The sequence below is a fragment of the Xyrauchen texanus genome, chromosome 12 (assembly GCF_025860055.1).
Source record: "Xyrauchen texanus isolate HMW12.3.18 chromosome 12, RBS_HiC_50CHRs, whole genome shotgun sequence".
NCBI classification, from domain to species: domain Eukaryota; kingdom Metazoa; phylum Chordata; class Actinopteri; order Cypriniformes; family Catostomidae; genus Xyrauchen; species Xyrauchen texanus.
In genome coordinates, this window is record NC_068287.1 from 15,081,599 (window position 1) to 15,102,336 (window position 20,738).

Consider the following 20,738-nt stretch of genomic DNA (forward strand, 5'->3'; position numbering starts at 1 on the left):
TAAACTTTTCTTTTTGTTTTTCTGTTTCAAAAGTTGCTTTTTCTTTGCAATTCTTCACATAAGGCCTGCACACCTGGGTCTTCTCTTTACTGTTGTACATGAAACTGGTGTTGAACTACTGCAGCAACTCAAAAACAGACAATGTTAAGCTTTATTTAATGAACCAAATAGCTTTCAGCTGTGTTTGATATAATGGCAAGTGATTTTCTAGTACCAAATTAGCAATTTAGCATGATTACTCAAGGAGTGATGGCTGCTGGAAATGGGGCCTGTCTAGATTTGATTAAAAAAATACTTAATTTAAATAGTGATGGTGCTGGTTAATGCAAGTAAAAGTTAAAATTCCTTCTGAAACAACAATATCTGTGCATTATATATACATATATATGTAAAATGATTTAAGTTCATGGGCAATGGAGGAGTCAGGAGACAACGAAGCAGTTTCAAGGTTGCACGTTGATGCATACACACGACGGTAACCGTCGTTATAAACGTAAAGGTAATCAAAATGTAGCACACTCCGGCTGTTGTGCTATCTGGACACACTCTATGTAATCCGATGCTCTAACGTCAGAGTCTCCCTCCACCATCACTATCATGAGAGACAGGTGTTAGAGATAATTATGAGCCAGGCTCCCTCTTAAAACTATTGATTTTAAACTATGCTGCATCAAGCCGCTAGGTGTCAGTGTAAGTCCAAGATGACACAAACACTAAAGTTACTGAGTGCACCTTTAAGGGATAGTTCACCCAAAAATGTTCTCATCTTTTACTCACCCTTATGCCATCCCAGATGTGTATGACTTTTATTTGCAGTAATAAAACAGATATTTTTAGAAGAATATTTCTCATCTCTGTATGTCCATATAATGCAAGTGAATGGTGTCCAGAACTTTGAAGCTCCAAAAAAGTACAAAAAGGCTGCTTAAAAGTAATTCATATGACTCCAGTGGTTAAATCCATGACTACAGAAGCAATATGATCGGTTTTGGGTGAAAACCTGATCTGTAGACCTAAATGTAACTAATTTGTCACTTTACATCTTGTCATTGCAGTCTCTAGGCACAATCTCAAGCTCGATTACACTTTCTAGTGCCTGATGTATGTGCAGAGCGCTAGGAGACTGATTTATACTAGGGAAAAAGGAGTAACATTTTGGTCTGTCCTCATCCAAAATCTATTGTATTGCTTCTGAAGACAGATTAAATCACTAGAGTTTTATGGATTACTTATTGCTGCCTTTATGTTATTTTTGGACCTTCAAAGTTTTGGTTACTGTTCACTTGCATTGTATGGATTGGCAGAGCTGAAATATTCTTCTAAAACCCTTTGTGTTCTGTAGAAGAAATGAAGTTATACACAACTGAGATGGCATGAGGGTGAGTAAAAGATAAGGTCAATATAATTTTGTCTGAACTATTTCTTTAATAATGTGCCTCTAGGGTTCTGGCTATAACAACAGAACAATAGTGTTACCCAATGGATTCGTTTATGTGTTGTGAAAGTATTGTCATTTCTGCTGTCTTTAAAATTTGCTTTGTCTAGCTAGGTGGGTCTTGCATGTTTTTTGTTATGAATTCTTTTTTAAATTATTAATATTAATAGGACATTTAGTTTGTACCCAATTAATTTAAATTGCAAGATGCCTATATTCACTAAAACTATAATAAATCACAAATCTAGAATAAAGTGCCATTACATTCAGAGATTGCATCTTGGTATACACTGTCAATGTTTATGTTTATTAAAAGAGTTACAGTATACAGGTACATTCAGTGAGACATTAAGGCAAGGCATTTCACACAAGTAGTACAAAAGCCTATAAAACTTGACAGAAGAATTGCACATTTTACAAAAAGAAGAAAATAAATATAAAAAAAATAAGTGACATTCAAATCTGATTGTAAACATCTAAATTCATATTCTTAAGGCCTTCATGGCAACAGCCTGTCATAGACTTTGCTTATACTCCCAATATATATCAGCAGGTCTGGGGAATGAGGAAGTAAACTTGAAAGCATCTAAACAAACATGAGAGTATTTATATTACACTATACGTTACATTGATTAAGGAATGAATTGGGCATTCTTTTGTTATTATGATTTAAATATAAAGACATTTGACTTAAAGCTGATGTGCAAATTTCTTTTTTAGATGTTACATTTCTTGTATCCCAGCTTACTATGCAGAGTCAGCTATATGTGTAAGCCATTTTGTAGGTTGATTACATCTAAAAGATTGTTCTTTCTGTTTGGTGTCGTTAGTGACACAGAAATTACACACTGCAAGTCACAGTTGCCGACAGAGTTCCGGTGCTGGTGCCGGAGCCCTATCTGAAATCATTCCATGCTTTGCCAATGAAGACAAGGTGATTTGGGGCCAGAAAAATAGGAAAACACTGCAGCAGCCCCTAAAAAATGCAGGTTTTGAACAGGAACCAGTAACGTCAAAGGCTATGTGGAAAAGTTGTCAGAGAAAGATTCACAATGCTCTTCAAAGGGAAAATACAGTACCTACACCAAAAATAAAACAGTTTTCATAATTTTGTAGTAAGTAATTTTGTAGTTTGTAGTACATTTTCATCCATCATTTTCTTTAAATCTGAGCATAGTTCAGCTAATCCCGTTTGTCACAGGACAAGTCTAAGAGACCCAGTTTGGGTCATTACTCAATTTTGACAAAAATGTGTGTAGTTACTGTGTTTTGCCTTTGCACAGCAGCACAAATCCTCCATCATGAGCACCGGAATCATTTTGGTGGAAAAGGGGTATGTGGGTTCCCTCTCAACTCAAACATTTAAAAACATCCTCTTTGCAAAAAGCACGCCCTTGTGGCATTGACAGTCAAACTCAAACTCAAAGTGATGTGTTGTGGTTAGAGGCTGTAAGAACAGCACAGAGAACGGAAGCAGGTCAGCGATTGTTGATCTGAGCGAGCTGCACAGAGGGTTGCTGTTCATATGTTCGCCGGATGTCCTCTAAAGACTCAGCCAGTGATTTGAAGGATGGACGCTGCCCAGGGTTAAAGTCCCAGCAATGCTCCATCAGTAAATAAACCTGCAATTTAGGATTCAGGCAATGAAGCTGTGATCCATGGGTAGTGCAAATAAGAATAAAATAATATTTTGACTGGCTTGGTTTTATACTACCTCACGAGGACAGTCTCGAGGGCAGGGCAGTCTTCTGTTTTTCTCTAGTAGAGTAATAAGTTTAACCACAGTCATCTGACCTTGGACCATTCCCATCATCTCAAAGAATTTCTATGGAAAACAAAGTCATACATCCATATATTCAAGAGATATAGGAATAATCCACCCAAAAATCTGGCATCATTAGGCAACACATCTTCACGTCATTGTAAACCTATATGACTTATTTTCCACGGAATACAAAAGGAGATGTTTGACCAATGTTCACACTGCTCTTTTCTACACAATGAAAGACAATTTTTTGGAAAATTGTAAAAATGGCTGGGTAGATCAGTGAGTAAAAACACTGACTACCATCCCTGGAGTTCGCAAGTTCGAATCCAGGGTGTGCTGAGTGACTCCAGCCAGGTCTCCTAAGCATCCAAATTGGCCCGGTTGCTAGGGTGGATAGTCACGTGGGGTAACATCCACGTTGTCACTATAATGTGGTTAGCTCTCGGAGGGGCAAGTGGTGAGTTGTGCATGGATGCCGCGGTGAATGGCGTGAAGACTCCACACGCGCGCTAGGTCTCCACGGTAACACGCTCAACAAACCACGTGATAAAATGCGCAGATTGACGTTCTCAGTCACCCGGCTTGAGGTGAGTCACTACACCACCAAGAGGACTTAGAGCGCATTGGGAATTGGGCATTCCAAATTGGGAAGAAAAAGCGGAGAAAAAAACAAAAACAAAACAAAAAGCATAAAAGTTTTCAATATGACTTGCACAGTCTATTTCCAATCTTTTGAAACCATACGATAGCGTTGTGAGAGGACTAACAATTAAGTTGTAATTTATTGAAAATCTTCCCCTCCACCGTAGCTCTCAGATCTAATATGTTTTCACGTATATTTATATATGCTGCATCAAGACACATCAATGATGCCAAATGGCACTGGTTCTTACATGTCTTGAGACCAATCACAACTTGTCAGGGTTGACACACAAGTGCAAATGCGTTATGGCATAGCTACATACAAGATTTTCAATGAATAACAACTTAAATTGTAATCTGTTCATTACACAAAACTATCGTATAGCTTTATAAGACTGATATAGAACACAAGTCGTATGGACAACTTTTATGGTGCTTTTTTGTATGCTTTGTTACTATATGGCAAAGAACAGCCTGGGCATTTTACCTAACTTGTTTTATGTTCAACAGAAGCAGTCATGGAACAACATGAGGGTGAGTAAATGACAATTTTTACAAACTATCTTTTTAATAAAATGTGCTTGTGGATTTCACAAGTGCTAATAAATGTTATGTGTAAAATGGTTTATACATAAAAAACAATCCAGATTAATGAAGAAAATAATACAAACATTACTGGCCAATGTTCTTACAAAAATGTTAAACTGTCTGGGACTTACCGAAGGGGGACTTTGGCGATGGTTGCAGTGTGTCAAAATCTCATAGAGGGTCACAGCAAAGGACCAAACATCAGAGGCAAAGGAAAACTTGCTCTCCTTCAGGCACTCTATAGCATACCTAAAAACCAAAGACAAAAAAGTGGTTAAGAATGACTTCTCTTGTTGTGAGCCAAGAGATACTGTAGATTTAATACAGAATTCCAAAGATAAAGGTTAGTAACAATGTTTTTTTGTTATTAAATTATATTATTTTCCAGGGACTCATTTGATTATTCTAATGCTCTCTAAGGTGATTGATGTCAAATAGACTGATGCTTTTGTTGACAAATGCCACACTAATGTCTAATGATGTTATATTAACCTAAAATTTAAACCATTAACAGACAGGATAAGGATCAAATTTTATTGACGGAAGCACACACCAGCACAAAAACAGGATTTTATCACCATTAAAGTAACATTAGCCATCTCCCCAAGCCTCCAGTAATTAAAGCTTACCAGAACACAGGGCTGTCTCCGTCCTCCCTAACACGATAGTAGATCTCCCCTTCAGGAATGTACTTTGTCAGGCCAAAGTCACCAATTTTAACCACACCTTCATTTTCCAACAAAACATTCCGTGCTGCCAAATCCCGGTGAACATACCGTTTGGAATGCAGATAGTCCATTCCCTAAAGAAGAAAAATACAGGTTGGACAGTAGGACAATTAGGATTTGTTCAAATTGCACATCGATCCACTTTATTTTAAAACAGATCTTCAGTATTTACTGCCTGCACATAATTTTACAAAAGTTTATGGTTGTATTCCCACATTTAATTGTAAAACAAAGACATTCACTTACGAATGGATTAAAATTCAGATACACCAAAAAATCTGATTTATGCAGACTGTCTGAACATAGTTGTGACCTTAGTTGTGCTTTATGAGCTTCAAAAAGAGCTTTGATGGTCATTTTTGATGGGTAAAAACTGCTCATAAATCCTTACCATACAGATCTGCTGAGCAAACAGTAGACTTTGTGTGATTCCCAGCCGATGTTTAGGCAGATACTCTCTGAGGCTTCCCAGCGGAAGATATTCCATGATTAACTGAACCACCTGTCCACCTAACAAAACACAACACATACACAATAAGTGTGGCAATCATCCTTAAAACTAAGCTTATTTTGGATGAGTGGAATTTTAAAGACCCCATAATATTGCAGTTCTCTAGCCTGTATTGATGTACTTCCTATTGAAACAGGAAGTTAGGGCTGGACATATAAAGGGCTCATTCCATTTGTTTAAGTATCCAATATCACGTCACGTGATACCATGCGAGGATCGGATGTGTGAACGGCGAGCTCAGTGCACTTTGGTAGTTTTAATACTTTATATGACATAAACATAAAGTCAGGTTGTTGCTGACTTGGAGGATCTTGCTGCTATACAATGATCGATCACCACCATGGAGGTGAAGTTCACTGATGTGGTTACAAGAGTGGGGGATGTCGAGAAACGGATTGATTACCTGGAGTCATTGGAGAGGGAATTATCTGCTAATCCGCTAGCAACCAGTTTGGATTTGGTGCGTGTCTGAGAGAAGTTGAAGGACATCGAAAACTGTAGCCGGCGGAATAACATCTGTATCATCGGAATCCGGGAGGGAGTTGAGGGACAGGATATGGTGAAATTCCTGGAAGGGCTCTTTCCGAATCTGCTCGACATAGCAGGCCACAAGCGGGAAAGCGAGCGAGCTCACAGGGTTCCTGCACGGCAATCCGCAGCGTGAGACGGGCCCCGATCAATTCTGGCCAAATATTTGAGATCATCTGATAAAGATCTTGTGTTACGCGAGGTAGGCTTTCTTGTAAGAACCACAGCATTTTCTTTTTCCCAGACTTTGCGAACTCGACAAGAGAGAAATGTGATTCAAGGAATGCAAGAAACATTTACATCAATGGAAGGTCACTTCTGCACTGATATTCTCGGCCAAATTGAGAATAGATTCTAAGGATGGCCATAAAACATTCACATGCCCACAGCAAGCGATGTCCTTCATAAAGTCAATGGCGTGAGTATGTCATCTTGTTGTACTCCTGTTGTAGCCAGGTGGAACGCCTAACATTCGATTGACTGTTTGAGGAATCTGCATGCTTTTTTGGTGCTGTTTTATTTTTTAAAGTAACACACCTTCAGGACAGTTTTATGGATGAATCTATATACTCTTTGTGTTTATTCCGCCTATTGGCTGGAGTTTGTTTTATAGATTATCTTTTGATGTGTAATTCTGTCTCACAAAATTTGTACGGAAACACTGGACTTGAGCAATCCGACGGCAAAGTTGTTGTGTGGGTTCTCGTAGGCGTGCATAGACTGTTTAAGTTGAGGGATGGATGCCATTCTTGCGCGGGGTTAATGCACACATTTTTCATTTTCTGTTTGTTTTGTTCTGGGGGGTGTTTGGGTTTTGATGGTTGCACTAATGTTGGAATGTGGTCTTTATAATCTTGTTTTTTATACACCATCTATTTTTCTTATGTAAAAATGTCAAATGTCAATATGAGTGGATTGTCTCTCTCCACATGGAATGTGAATGGGTTGGGACACCAATTTATCTTTTTAAAAATATAAAACCCACGTATTCGTATGCATAAGAAATATAATTCTTTTCCCTGCAGAAAGCTGAAAAATTTGGGAAGATATGGGGTGGGCATTTTTTTTATAGTGCTGTCTCAAGTAAGAGCAGTGGAGTCATTACACTGATAAATAAACATCTACAATTCAAATGTCTCAAACAGAGCAAAGATAAATTAGGAAGAGTTATTATTGTTTTAGCTGAAATTCAGGGACAATGTCTTATTTTGGCTAGTATTTATGCACCTAAGGTTTATGATCATAGCTTTTTTATAGATCTTGAAGGGACGTTGCAAGCTGCTGTCACCCCTTATGATATAATAATGGGGAGGGACTTTAATCATTTGATGGACTCAGTCCTTGATCTTAGTGAAGCAAATGTATGCAAGCCCCCTATAGTGTTGTCAAAAATATCGATATTTCAATAAATATCGATACTAAAATATCTGAACGGTACCAATACTAATTTCCCGAAGTATCGATACTAGCCGAGCTGTCACTTTCACTTCTCTCCAAAGGCGCGTTGACAAACACCACACACACACACACACACACACACGCACTCGTCTCATTCGCTCTGGTTAAATAGCAAAAGTGAAGTGAATGTAAAGATGGCGAGTGCATGCGGCGCCCCCGCGACCAGTTTTGGTTGATAAAGAACACAGCAGGAGTGCTATCTGGAAATATTTTTGATATGAAGCCAGACATCCCAAGTCTCCCGGAAGTTCCGGGAGTCTCCCGCATATTGATAGCTTCTCCCTGATGCCCGCAAATTAGTTCAAATCTCCCGGAATCTATAGCGCACATGCGAGACAGAACATACTGCGCGCATAACATAGATAGTGCGCGCACAACATACATAGCGCGGTCACGGCAGAGAGGGAGAGAGCGAGAGACCTTATGAAAGCTAGTCAACCCCAACACCCCCCCCCCCCCTTGACGTTTAAGTATCTTTTGTTGACATTGAGATTGGATTTGATTTGACTTGGAAATACAAAAGATTGCACTTTTTATTTACTTGCACTTTATTGGTTTTTGAATGTATGGCAATCTGAGAGGCTTTTGAACAAGTGCAATACCTCAGGACATTTTGTTCATGTAAAATATACCTCATTGTCATGTTCTAGACTTAGTTCTACCCCCTTAATATAGTGGCAGTTTTTTTTCTCCGTGGTATCGAAAATGGTATCGAATATCGATATTTTTCAAGGTATCGTATCGAAGTAAGAAACACTAGCCCCCTAGAGCAACATTGATGCTTCACAGGATTTGTAAAAATCTTGGTCTTACAGATATTTGGAAACTTTTGAACATCTGGTAGGGCGTTCCCCTTTTTTATCATTCCATAAGATTTATTTAGAATAGTCTAAACCACTAGAAACAAAAGTGAGTACACCCCTAAGTGAAAATGTCCAAATTCGGCCCAAAGTGTCAATATTTTGTGTGACCACCATTATTTTCCAGCACTACTTTAACCCTCTTGGGCATGGAGTTCACCAGAGCTTCACAGGTTGCCACTGGAGTCCTCTTCCACTCCTCCATGATGACATCATGGAGCTGGTGGATGTTAGAGACCTTGTGCTCCTCCACCTTCCGTTTGAGGATGCCCCACAGATGCTCAATAGGGTTTAGGTCTGGAGACATGCTTGGCCAGTCCATCACCTTCACCCTCAGCTTCTTTAGCAAGGCAGTGGTCGTCTTGGTGGTGTGTTTGGGGTCGTTATCATGCTGGAATACTGCCCTGTGGCCCAGTCTCCAAAGGGAGGGGATCATGCTTCAGTATGTCACAGTTCATGTTGGCATTCATGGTTCCCTCAATGAACTGTAGCTCCCCAGTGCCTGCAGCACTCATGCAGCCCCAGGCAAGACACACTTGTCTTTGTACTCCTCACCTGGTTGCCGCCACACATGCTTGACACCATCTGAACTAAATAAGTTTATCTTGGTCTCATCAGACCACAGGACATGGTTCCAGTAATCCTGTAGTCTGCATGTCTCCAGCAAACTGTTTGCGGGCTTTCTTGTGCATCATCAATAGAAGAGGTGCAACAATTTGAAAGGCGTCAAAAGACGCTCCAACCTTGCACGCTTACAAATTGTAATGTTGACCGCTTTGTCAATTATAAGCAGGAGCGACAGTGTTAGAGACGCAAAATAATGCCATTTCCATTTCTGATTAACAGGTTTATGAAAACGCGCTCACACATCTCGTCAGCTGCTAAATGACGGATGCACGAGAGAGAGAGAGAGAGAGAGAGAGATGATTTTGACTCGCACATATTCTGCTGTCTTAACCATCTCCTCTATTCACGCCCCAACATTTCAGACCACAGCAAACCAATTTTTTTAATTAATTTAAGATATTCAAGACTTTTTAAGGCCTTACATATTAAAAAGTACATTTAAGACTTTTTAAGGACCCGCGGATACCCTGTATCTAAGTCCCTCATTTCATCAGTTGTTGACTGCTCAATTGGAAACATTTTAGTCTCAGATCACACCCTGGTGTTAAAGGTGTTGCCACATCTGGAGAAAAAGAAATCATATAGTTGTCACTATAATGTATCCCTTTTGCAAAATCCTGAATTCAAACAAAAGCTAAAGGCTGAAATCAATGTCTACATAAAGACCAACTGGTCCTCAGTATCCTCCATGGGCGTGGCTTGGGAGGCACTTAAGGCAGTTCTTAGGGGCCGGATCATACAGTATGCCTCAATCACCAAACAATCCACAGCACATGAACTAGTGGAATTGGAAGGGAATATTAAAAGTGCAGAGGCAGAGCTGAAGTGCTGAATGTCATCTAACGGCCTCAGGGAATTGACCCGGTTGAATATATAATAGATATAACACTATTTTGTCACGGAAGGTGGAGTTTTGGCAATTCAGGGCAAGACAGTCATACTTTGAGTAGGGGGACAAAGCAGAGAAGCTTTTGGCTAGATATATAAAACAAAGTGTGTCTTTCCCTTTCCCTGCTGGTGGTGAAATATTTACCTCGCCCATTGATATTAATAATGCTTTTAAAGAATTCTATCTTGATCTCTATAGTTCCACGTCTTCGTCTACTGATGAGGATATTTAAAACTTTGTGGAACCATTAGAACATCCTAAACTGATGACTCTCTTGATTCTGAGATAAACTTGGAGGAGTTTAGCAAGGTAATAAAGGTCTTGCCCACAAGCAAGGCTCTGGGGCCAGATGGATTTTTTAGATCTTATGCTACAGAGACTGGCTCCATATTTGCTAGTAGTTTATATGGAATTAAAGAATGGAAAGCTTCAGCCAACCATGACACAAGCCCAGATCAGTCTGATTCTAAAAAAGGACAAAGATCCAAGCGAGTTTAAGAGTTACCGTCCAGCTAGATGTTAAAATATTGTCAAAAAATTTGGTTAGCTGATTAAGTAAAGTTATGACATCTCTTATACATATAGATCAGATGGGGTTTATTCGGGGCCGCAGCTCTTCTGATAACATTAGGCATTTCATCAATATCATGTGGTCAGTAGCGAATGATCAGACTCTGGTCGTTACCATCTCACTTGACGCGTGGTGTTTGATATGGTAGAACATGATTATCCGTTTTAAGTTTTTTTAATTTTTTCTTCCCCAATTGGGAATGCCCAATTCCTTAAGTCCTCGTGGTGGCGTATTGTCTCGCCTCAATTATGGTGGCGGAGGACGAATATCAGTTGCCTCTGAGTCTGAGACCCTCAATTCACACATTTTATCATGTGGCTTGTTGAGCGGATTACTGCGGAGACGAAGCATGTGTGGAAGCCCACGCCATTCTCAGCGGTATCCATGCACAACTCACCACACACTCCACTGAGAGCGAGAACCACATTATAGCGACCACGAGGAGGTTTCCCCATGTGACTTTACCCACCCTAGCAACCAGGCCAATTTGGAGACCTGGCTGGAGTCACTCAGCAGGCTCTGGATTCGAACACGTGTGTCTGTCAGTGTCTATGCTCGCTGAGCTACACAGGCCACCCCTGGGGTTATTTTATTAAGATTTTGGAAATGTACGGGTTCGGGAATACCTTTATTAGATGGATTAATTTACTTTATAGACACCTGGTAGCAGCGGTACAAACAAATTGATTAATTTCATATTATTTTACTCTGGATAGGGGCACCCGGCAGGGTTGCCCTCTTTCTCCATTATTGTTCTGTCTTGTCCTGGAACAATTAGCAGCCACGATAAGAAATGAGGATGATTTTCCAGGGGTGATGGCGGGAGATATGGCGCATAAGCTTTTGCTATGCGTAGATGATATTTTATTATTCATCTCCGACCCTACTAAATCTATGCCTTGCCACGACAGAATTATTAATTCCTTTTCTAAATTTTAATTGGTCTAAATCCAAAACTTTGGATCTGACAGCATACTGCCTGGTAATGACTTTTCAGCCGGATGCCTTCCAGTGGCTCAAACAGTGCATTATCTATTTGGGTCTTTTATTCCAAGCAAATTTGTGTGATTTAGTTAGAGTTAATTTTGACACTTTAATAAAACTTTTTTCAAGCAATGTGGGCAGATGGGCTTCATTACGTTTATCTATAACTGGGAAGGTTAATGTAATTAAAATGAATTGTATTCCAAAATTCAACTACCTGCTACAATCTCTCCCTATAGATGTCCTCCTCTCTGATTTCCAGCAATTTGATAAAATAGCGAAGTCGTCCCAGAATGTCCCAGATTACACTTCAATAAGTTGCATAGACCGATTGACAAAGGTGGGCTAGGCCTACCCAAGATTTTGTTTTACTATTATGCATTCGCTCTCAGACATTTGGCTCATTGGTTGCTTCCACCTGAGGGAGCCCCTCCCTGGTTTTGTATTGAACAGGAAGTTCTTGCCCATATTTTGCTATAGCAAAGCCTTTCTATCAAACTAACCAGAGAAGTTAAATTACACCACGTTATCTCGCATTTGCACGTGGTATGGACGAAAGTGTCTGAATAAGTGTTTCATTCTGGCATTTATTTAAAAGTTGCTTCGAGCATATGGCTGAACCCAAAGTTATGTAATAATAAGTTCTCTTACTGCTGAACAGAGTGGATTGTGAGGGAGTGTTGAGAATCTTTGAAAATATGTTCAAAATTTGGGATTCCCAGGTCTAAATTGTTTTGGTATTTACAGCTGCGCCACCTGCTTTGTACTATTTTTAGGAGTAGCATACAAGGTCATGAGGCATCAGTGCATTACTCCCTGCTAATTCAGAGTCTGGGGAACAGAACTTCAACTTCTCTAAAGAGATTATGTGAGAAAGATTTAAACTTGGTATTGGAGGAGGGAGTGTGGGCTAAGATTCTAAAAAATGTCAAGTCTACATCTAGAGAAGCAAGCGATGTGCCTTATGCAATTTAAGATTTTACATTGATTCTATTGGACCGCCTCTAGATTGTATAGGCTTGGTCTTAAAGACACACCCACCTGCTGGCAATGCCAATCAGAAGATGGGGACACAACCCATGTTTTTTGGTGGTCTGTTAAGATTCAATAATTTTGGTTGAGGGTTCAGAATTTTATGTGTGATGTATTGGGCACTCAAATTTAATTTTACCCCAGACTCTGTATTGTAGGCAATGGGGCGGACATTAATACAGGGAATAAGCACATACAAATTAGGTCCTACCATGATTGGCAGACAAGTCATCCTTAGAGGATGGAAGATGGCTGAAGCGCCCTCATTTCAGGAGTGGTATATGGAGATGGGAAGGGTAGTGACATTTGAGGAGATGTCATGTAATAGGCTTGGCAGCCTAAATTTATTTAATAAAAAATGGGGTAGTTATTTGGCCTTTTGGGGGCTCTCGGAGGGACAGTGGTGAGGGATTTGTAGTTTGGAATGTATGTGTGCAACCTTTTTGTTTTTGGAGGTGTACCTTTAAGACGCGGTCATATTTACACAGCGAAATTTTGTGGGTGAAACACAGTCATCTCAATGGCAATGTGTTAGGGATGTAATAGAGTACTTGTTCTGCTCCAGCTAATCGAGTATTTAAATCAAGAATCGAAAATTGCTAATTATTTTTCCTTTATGTATTTACCTGCCATGAGCAGCTCTGAATTACGCTGTATTTTCCTCAGATTTTCTCACCAAATCTTGCAGTTAAAATTGAGTCCACTGGAGGGCACTGTGGATGTGTCATGTGTGTCCTCAAGGTGTTTGATGAGAGAAGATATCATGGCATATGTGCTTCTAAAGCAAAGTTATATAACAAGGTTATATTATAATATTATATGTAACTTGTACCATTTGGCTTCTTTATGAATTCTACTCTATTTATATTCGGTTCTTTTTAAAGTCATACAAACCAACAGATGAGGATCTGCTTTTATGTTGGAGAGGTATGAGGAACTCTGAAGTTTATCTGACCAGTGTGTCTATGTGATTTCTGTGTAAACTCGGGGTGAGAGTTGTTTTTTTTTGCTGTTATTTTTAAATCTTTTTGGTTTCCCATTTTTATGAATGCATATTATTAATTTCATTTTTTTCTTCAAAAGAAAAGCATAGTTTGATGAAGTTGTCTTATTATGAAACTGTTCTTTTGTGAATTAAACTAATTATTAATTGCATGTGCGGTGCTTTGTATACAGCTACACTGAATATTCACAATAGAGAAGGATATAATTTTTGTGGCAAGTTTCTTTTCAACTTCACTCTCCCAGAGTATAAAGTCAGCATTAAAAAGAGGCTCCTTGGCAATTAGTTTTTTCCTGGTTTAACACCTGGCTTAACGTCCACACACACCGCTTTCTCCCGCGGAATTTTGGCATGTAAAGGTAAATGTGACCGCGCCTTTAGTGTACATCACAATTGTGAACTTTGATTTGCTACTTGTTCTGGCAGAGAAAGACTGTATATTTCAACATGCATTTCTCAGCTTTGAAATAGTACACTAGAATACAGATGAACTCAATGCTAGCAGACATGGACTAGAAGCCACAAAACCCCAATTTTGATTTAATAGGGTCTTTAAGTAACAGGCAAATGTACACACAGCTCTGCTTACCTAATTCAGTACAACAGCCCTTGTACTTTACGATGTTGCTGTGGTAAAGTGATTTGAGTATTTCAATCTCCTTTAACCAGGAATCCTGGAGGTTACTGCCACCCTCTTGTTTTAAGGCCTTCACTGCCACATATTCTCCTGTTCCATCATTGTGAGGGTCATACACGTACAGCATTACCTTTCCAAAATGTCCCTGAAAGTAGGTCACAGACCATCACGTGAAATGGACATACAGTTTAAGGGTGTTTATTCAACTTCAGAGAAAACACATGTCCCAAAGTTCAATTTTTATCAACAATAACAGATCTTAAATTTGAGATCAAAAGTGACGTTTGATGTTATATCAAGCTCTAATTTCACCAAATTATACAAAAAGCATGAAAATATTTTTTAATTGTATGTATTTAGAATACATGGAATATGGTAATCATTCAGTACCATAGAATACATAAAAATAGCTTTGAATTTAGCCTAAGCAAAAACTTAAAAAATGTTATGTCCATCACCATCACTGCCTCCATGGAATTCACATACATAATCTAATTTGGTGAAAATTACATTTTCATGACTTTCAGAATAAAGGACAAAAAATGACATAAATATCCTGTGATGCATGTACTTACACAACTGGACATTGTTATAAGACAACTTATAAACTATAATAACTAAATAAACTAGTAAAAGTGTTTTAACAAGACTTTACTTTCTAGAAACCCAGTGCTAAGAGTCCCTGAAGTTTATAACCCCCATAAATGAGACACAGAGAGGCATGAATGACAGTAACCTTTAGTAGAAACTGTACTGACCTCTCCCAGGTCCCTGATCTTCTTCAAGTACCGTTTGTAAAAGATACTGGGGTCTCTGTCTGGAATGGACTCACATTGTGAGGAGATGTCTGGATCTTTGTTTGAAGAAGATAATAGCATATTAAATTTTATGTACCATAGTAGTAGCATGTATTCCTTGAAGTACATTGGAGTACCATGGCAAATACATGGAACATGAATATGGAATCATTCAGTACCATAGTATATATATATCAAAGAACCATGGTATAAACTATGGATGCACTGATATCTAAATTCTGGTTAATACAGAGAGCCGATAATTATATTGATTATGGCTAACAGCCAAAATGATGTATATTAGAACACAAATATTTATTTATTTTAAAGAAATGCCACAAGACAATGCATCAAATACTTTTGTAACCTGGACTAAAAAATGTATTCTGTTTGAATGAATGAAGCCTGACATTATCTGCTTCCAATATCAGCCAATTAAGATAATGATATGAACATAAATATAAGTACTTTTCATAAGGCATAATAATATGAACAATAATTAAGGATGAAGTTTAAAATTCTAATAACTGATCTCAAACAGGTTTCCCAAACACTTGTTTGCCCTTGGTTGGAACAAAACATTATATATATATATATATATATATATATGAGAGAGAGAGAGAGAGAGAGAGAGAGAGAGAGAGTTTTTTCCTTTTCGTTTGTATTTATTTTTATTTGTTTATTATTATCATTATTATTCATTTATTGTATATACATGTTGTTTTTTATGTTTGTAATGTGTTTATTACTGCTTTGGCAACATTGTACACTGTATACAGTCATGCCAATAAAGCTCATTTGAATTTGAATTTGAGAGAGAGAGAGAGAGAGAGAGAGAGAGAGTGAGAGAGAGAGAGAGAGAGAGAGAGAGTGAGAGTGAGAGTGAGAGAGAGAGAGAGAGAGAGAGAGAGAGAGAGTGAGAGTGAGAGAGAGAGAGAGAGAGAGAGAGAGTGAGAGTGAGAGAGTGAGAGTGAGAGTGCAATGTTTTGATTGCACCACAGAGTCAGTTTTTACACTTTCAGGGAAACCCACCTACAAATGGCTTACTTTTAGTTGTCTTTGCATATTAAGTAGGGATAAAATAACATATTTTATCATCATAAAAAATACAAACATCACCTGTACAAAAAGGCACATTTTAAAACAACAGGAAAACCACACAAATAAGCATAATTACACTGTGTTAAAGGACTCACTTTTTATCTGAATCTCTGTTAGTTCTCTTAGAATGGTCCGGAAGGATGGTCTTAATGCAGGGTCGTATGTCAGACACATGCTGATAAAGCTTCCCAGCTCTTGGGATGAAGGCACTGCCAGCCGACTCTGTGTCTCATAGAATCGCTCTTTCTGTAAGGAGAGGGAAGTTTAGAAGACAATACAGAGAGCAGAGGTTATGTAAGGAATAATGTACAGTCAACAGGTCATTAATGCAAAATAATACCACCAACATTTAAAAGCATTTAATCTGTCAGTGTTCTTTAAATACGGAAAATACGGAAAATGCAGAAAATGCGGTTAACTCAACCTCTGTTGTCAGCAACAAAGTGGAAAACAGCAGTACCTCAGTCAGTGTGCTGCCACTGATGGGAAGATCTCCATTGTTGCAGATTTCCAGCAGAGTGGCTCCAAAGCTCCACTGATCAGCAGCACTTCCCATAGGAGCTCCATCGGCAATACATTCAGGAGCAATCCATGGGACGCGCTCCACACGTTCTTCACATCAAACACAAACATAACACAAAACTAGATTTATACATTTACTGAAGGCAGTGAGTCTTATTCAATGAAACCTGAATACAAGTGTTTTTTGTTCTTACCTTCATTAAAATGTTGATGAATTCTGATTATTCTAAATGAGTGCATGCCTGTAGCAATGACTATTTAACCAGAGACGGAAGCTTGTATTTTTTTTCTCCCCAATTTGGAATGCCCAATTCCCAATGCGCTCTAAGTCCTTGTGGTGGCGAAGTGACTCGCTTCAATCAGGGTGGCAGGGGATGAATCTCAGTTGCCTCCGTCTGAGACCATCAATACGCGCATCTTATCACGTGGCTTGTTGAGCGCGTTACCGTGGCATCCACGCACAACTCACCACGTGCCCCACCGAGAGTGAGAACCACACATTATAGGGACCACGAGGAGGTTACCCCATGTGACTCTACCCGCCCTAGCAACCGGGCAAATTTAGTTGCTTCGGACACCTGGCTAGAGTCACTCAGCACGTCCTGGAATCGAACACGCGACTCCAGGGGTGGTAGTCAGCATCTTTACTCGCTGAGCAACACCGGAAACTTGTATTAAAATGAATGGGAGAACTTGGAACGCCTATCAGTCAACTCAAGAACGTGCATGACAAATAGCATTTTATTAGTGTGATCTTAGCTAAAGAAGTACAATTAATGACACCATTTTCAGATTTGGCTGCTTATTTAAAGGAATATTCCATGTTAAATAAAAGTTGAATCGACAGCATTTGTGGCTTAATATTGTCTATCGCAAATTTTGTTTCACATAATTTAAAAACGTAAAGTATTTTAACGTTTACGGATTGGACATCATTTTATCTTAAATTTTTAAATTAACGCAAGTACGAACTTATTGATGAATCATGTTTTCTGCGTGAAAATGTTTGCACATGTTTTATGTACATATACACATGTAAGTATGTAAATGAATCCAGTTGCGAGTTGGGCTGGGTGATATATTGAATATTAAATGATATAATCAAGATAATTTTTCTGACGTTGTAAAATTGACCAATATCGTGAATATTGTAATGATTTAAATGTGCTTTCATTTGGACATTAAGTTTCATAAAGAGCGCTTCAGTAGACTAATTTCACAATCCTTCAGGGCTGCACAATTAATCAAGATAACGGCGAGTTGGTCATATATTTATTAAATCAACAAAAGGCTGTGTTTTAAAGACATATAAACATGGTCTGTCAGTGCCAGTGATGCGCTGATCTGTGTAGACGCACATGGCTCAGATAAGTTCACGTGCATTGTGAAACCAAAGTGATGCAGGTTAAAGCATTCGCGCAATTCCAAACATTAGTAACCGTTACAAGTTATTATACAAATCTACAAACATGGCACAGAATAACAGAAAAGGAGGAGATTACTGCATTTCAGGAAATGCATTGTAATCTATCAAATACACATGGGCTTTTTAATAAAAGCTCCTTGTGAAGTTGAATAAATATGACAGCACTTTTGGCGTCAAAATAAAAGCCCCAGGTGGAGGTGACGTAAACAGGACAGAAATATATTACTTTTGTACAGTAAAATGCTAATTTAATAATCAGAATAATAAAGATAATTCAGCATTATATTATAATAATAAACCTGATGTGTCCCACAGTAATAATTTAGTATTATGCAATGTTAAGTTAGTGAAGTAGCTTTGCGCATTTTATGAATTCATAAACAATGTATTAGTTAAAACATACAAAGGCAAATAATAATTTTTATTAAGCTACTATGTATCATTGTATATGAAATATAAACAAAGTGCATATGAAAATTATAAGATTTCATTCTCCATTGTGTTTATGTAATGAAAAACTATTTATTTTAAATCTATTTAAAATATTGAGTCTACTTGGCTGCAATGGCTGTTTGGATGAAATGATGGTTCCTCTGATCATTTTTTTTTTTTTAGCCACTTCAGAGCAAAAAAATAATTATCGAGATACATATCAAATTTCGTCAATAGGCTGAAAAATATTGAGATATAATTTTTTAAGCCATATCACCCAGCCCTAGATGTGAGTGGTGCTTGCTTGTATAAACCCACCACCCCGATGCTAAGGTGTTGCTATATGGCTGCTATTGTGTTCTGGGTGGTTACTTACTAACCCAAGACAAAAACCCCACCCCTAAGACTCTATGCTATTCTGGTCCATAGACATGGATTAATATAATATAAGTCTATATATAATATAAGTCAATATAAGTCTATGGGATATTTTCATCCATTTTATTATCCAATTTATCAGCAGAACAAGTTACATGCCAATGTGGAATACTTATGGGTTAGGTTTCAGTCACAGTGAATTCTGGCCATCTTCCTCAGTTCTGTAAATATTATCATTCTGACATAACTAAATGTGTTAGACAAAAGGAAATGAGCATCACCATAAGGAAGTGGGGTTAGAAATGAGCTTCCTGTTCTATAAACCATGAGAGAATCTGATGAAGTAAACAGTAGTGAAGAGCAGGGTAAGGAAACTAGAGAAATGGCACAGATAGAGAGATACAGGATGTACTTTACTCGCTCGTGTGAATAACAACCCAATTCTCGGTTACCTCCACGAGACAGAGCTGTCAGAGCAATGCATGGGTCACTCAGCTTCACAAACGGAGACGTGCCCTCTTCCAAACCCTTCCTCACCACAAGAATATTCTTGCCACAGACATTTCCGTGGACCAAGCACTTTGTCTCCTGTGAAAAGATAAAAGGTGATGAATGGGTGAATCACATGAAGAAATGTCTGGGTTATATTTCACCCTAAATATTTCACCTTTTTTTTGCATAAAGAAAATAAGAAGCTTTGAGTGCAGAACAAAATGTAAGAAATGCAGAAAAAGGAAATAGATGCCCGCACACTGTTATTAAAGCTCTAAACAAAATGTATTTGAACAAGCAATGTTTCGACATTTAGGTCTTTTAGACATTAGACATATTAGACATTCATTACAATTTAATATATTCCTGAACACGTCTTGTTGTTTTTCAGCATTTCCCACAGGAGTGCCACATTTGTTTAGACCATGTCATGTAAAAAAAAAAGGAAACTTTTAAAAACGCTTGTCGAGACTGTGTTCTGTTCTATTTGTTGCACCGCATCTAGCTTTTTTTTAGCGCAAGAACATGTTCGGCCTGATTGGCCCCTAATAAAGTAGATAGACAGATCTATCAATAGATATTTGCCAATTATTGACATTCACCACTCACCAGATAACAAAGAGCACTGGCAAGCTGTTTAGCAACAATAAATTTCCACTGAGGAGTGACATGGGCCTTCTCTTTGTGCAGAAAAACATCTAATGGGCCAAACTCCACATACTCTTCCACCATGATATCTGCATATATAAAACAGTACAGTAAACAGATACAGTGAGGTTCAAAAGTCCACTTGTAAAACATTTCTCTTTTGCATTTTTCTAATTTCATAAACATTTTCATTACAAACCAGCCTAACAATTTGAGTGAAAAGTTACATTGAAAAATGTTGCTTTAAAGGGATAGTGATAAAACAATGAAAATTTCACTATAAATCTTGACATCTGCAATCTCCTTGCCGATCATGATTTCAAGATCCATTACACTTCCTAGTGCCATCTAGCGCTCATTGCAGGTGTAAAGCTCTAGGAAGTGTAATCGAGCTTGAAATCATGATTGTGCCTAGAGACTGCAATGGCAAGATGTACAGTGAAAAAGGAGTTATATTTATTGAACACATTTATTCTGCCTTTATATCCTTTTTGGAGCTTCAAAGTTTTGGTCACCATTCACTTATATTGTATTGAACTAAAGAGCTCATATATTCTTCAAAAAATATTCAAGAAATTCATTCACATCTGAGATGGCTTGAGGGTGAGTAAATGATGAGAGAATTAAAATTTTTGGGTGAACTATCCCTTTAATCACACCATGCACTTGAGCTGGCATGGA

The 20,738-nt window shown here is 38.3% G+C and overlaps 1 protein-coding gene across 2 annotated transcripts in view; it reads right to left on the reverse strand.

Annotated features, from left to right (window-relative positions):
- Window positions 1-1,718: 1,718 nt before the first annotated feature.
- The window catches only part of tyk2 (tyrosine kinase 2), a 38,088-nt gene continuing 19,068 nt past the window's right edge, over window positions 1,719-20,738 (reverse strand). For both annotated transcript variants that reach the window (XM_052138686.1, XM_052138687.1), the window contains exons 14-24: window positions 20,019-20,146; window positions 19,370-19,505; window positions 16,620-16,771; window positions 16,255-16,405; window positions 15,020-15,114; window positions 14,214-14,406; window positions 5,553-5,671; window positions 5,063-5,235; window positions 4,565-4,682; window positions 3,150-3,260; window positions 1,719-3,057 (exon numbers count right to left, since the gene is read on the reverse strand). In XM_052138686.1, the coding sequence (XP_051994646.1) occupies window positions 2,914-3,057; window positions 3,150-3,260; window positions 4,565-4,682; window positions 5,063-5,235; window positions 5,553-5,671; window positions 14,214-14,406; window positions 15,020-15,114; window positions 16,255-16,405; window positions 16,620-16,771; window positions 19,370-19,505; window positions 20,019-20,146 (1,520 nt within the window). In that variant the 3' untranslated portion in view covers window positions 1,719-2,913. The remainder of the gene's footprint in view (window positions 3,058-3,149; window positions 3,261-4,564; window positions 4,683-5,062; window positions 5,236-5,552; window positions 5,672-14,213; window positions 14,407-15,019; window positions 15,115-16,254; window positions 16,406-16,619; window positions 16,772-19,369; window positions 19,506-20,018; window positions 20,147-20,738) is intronic.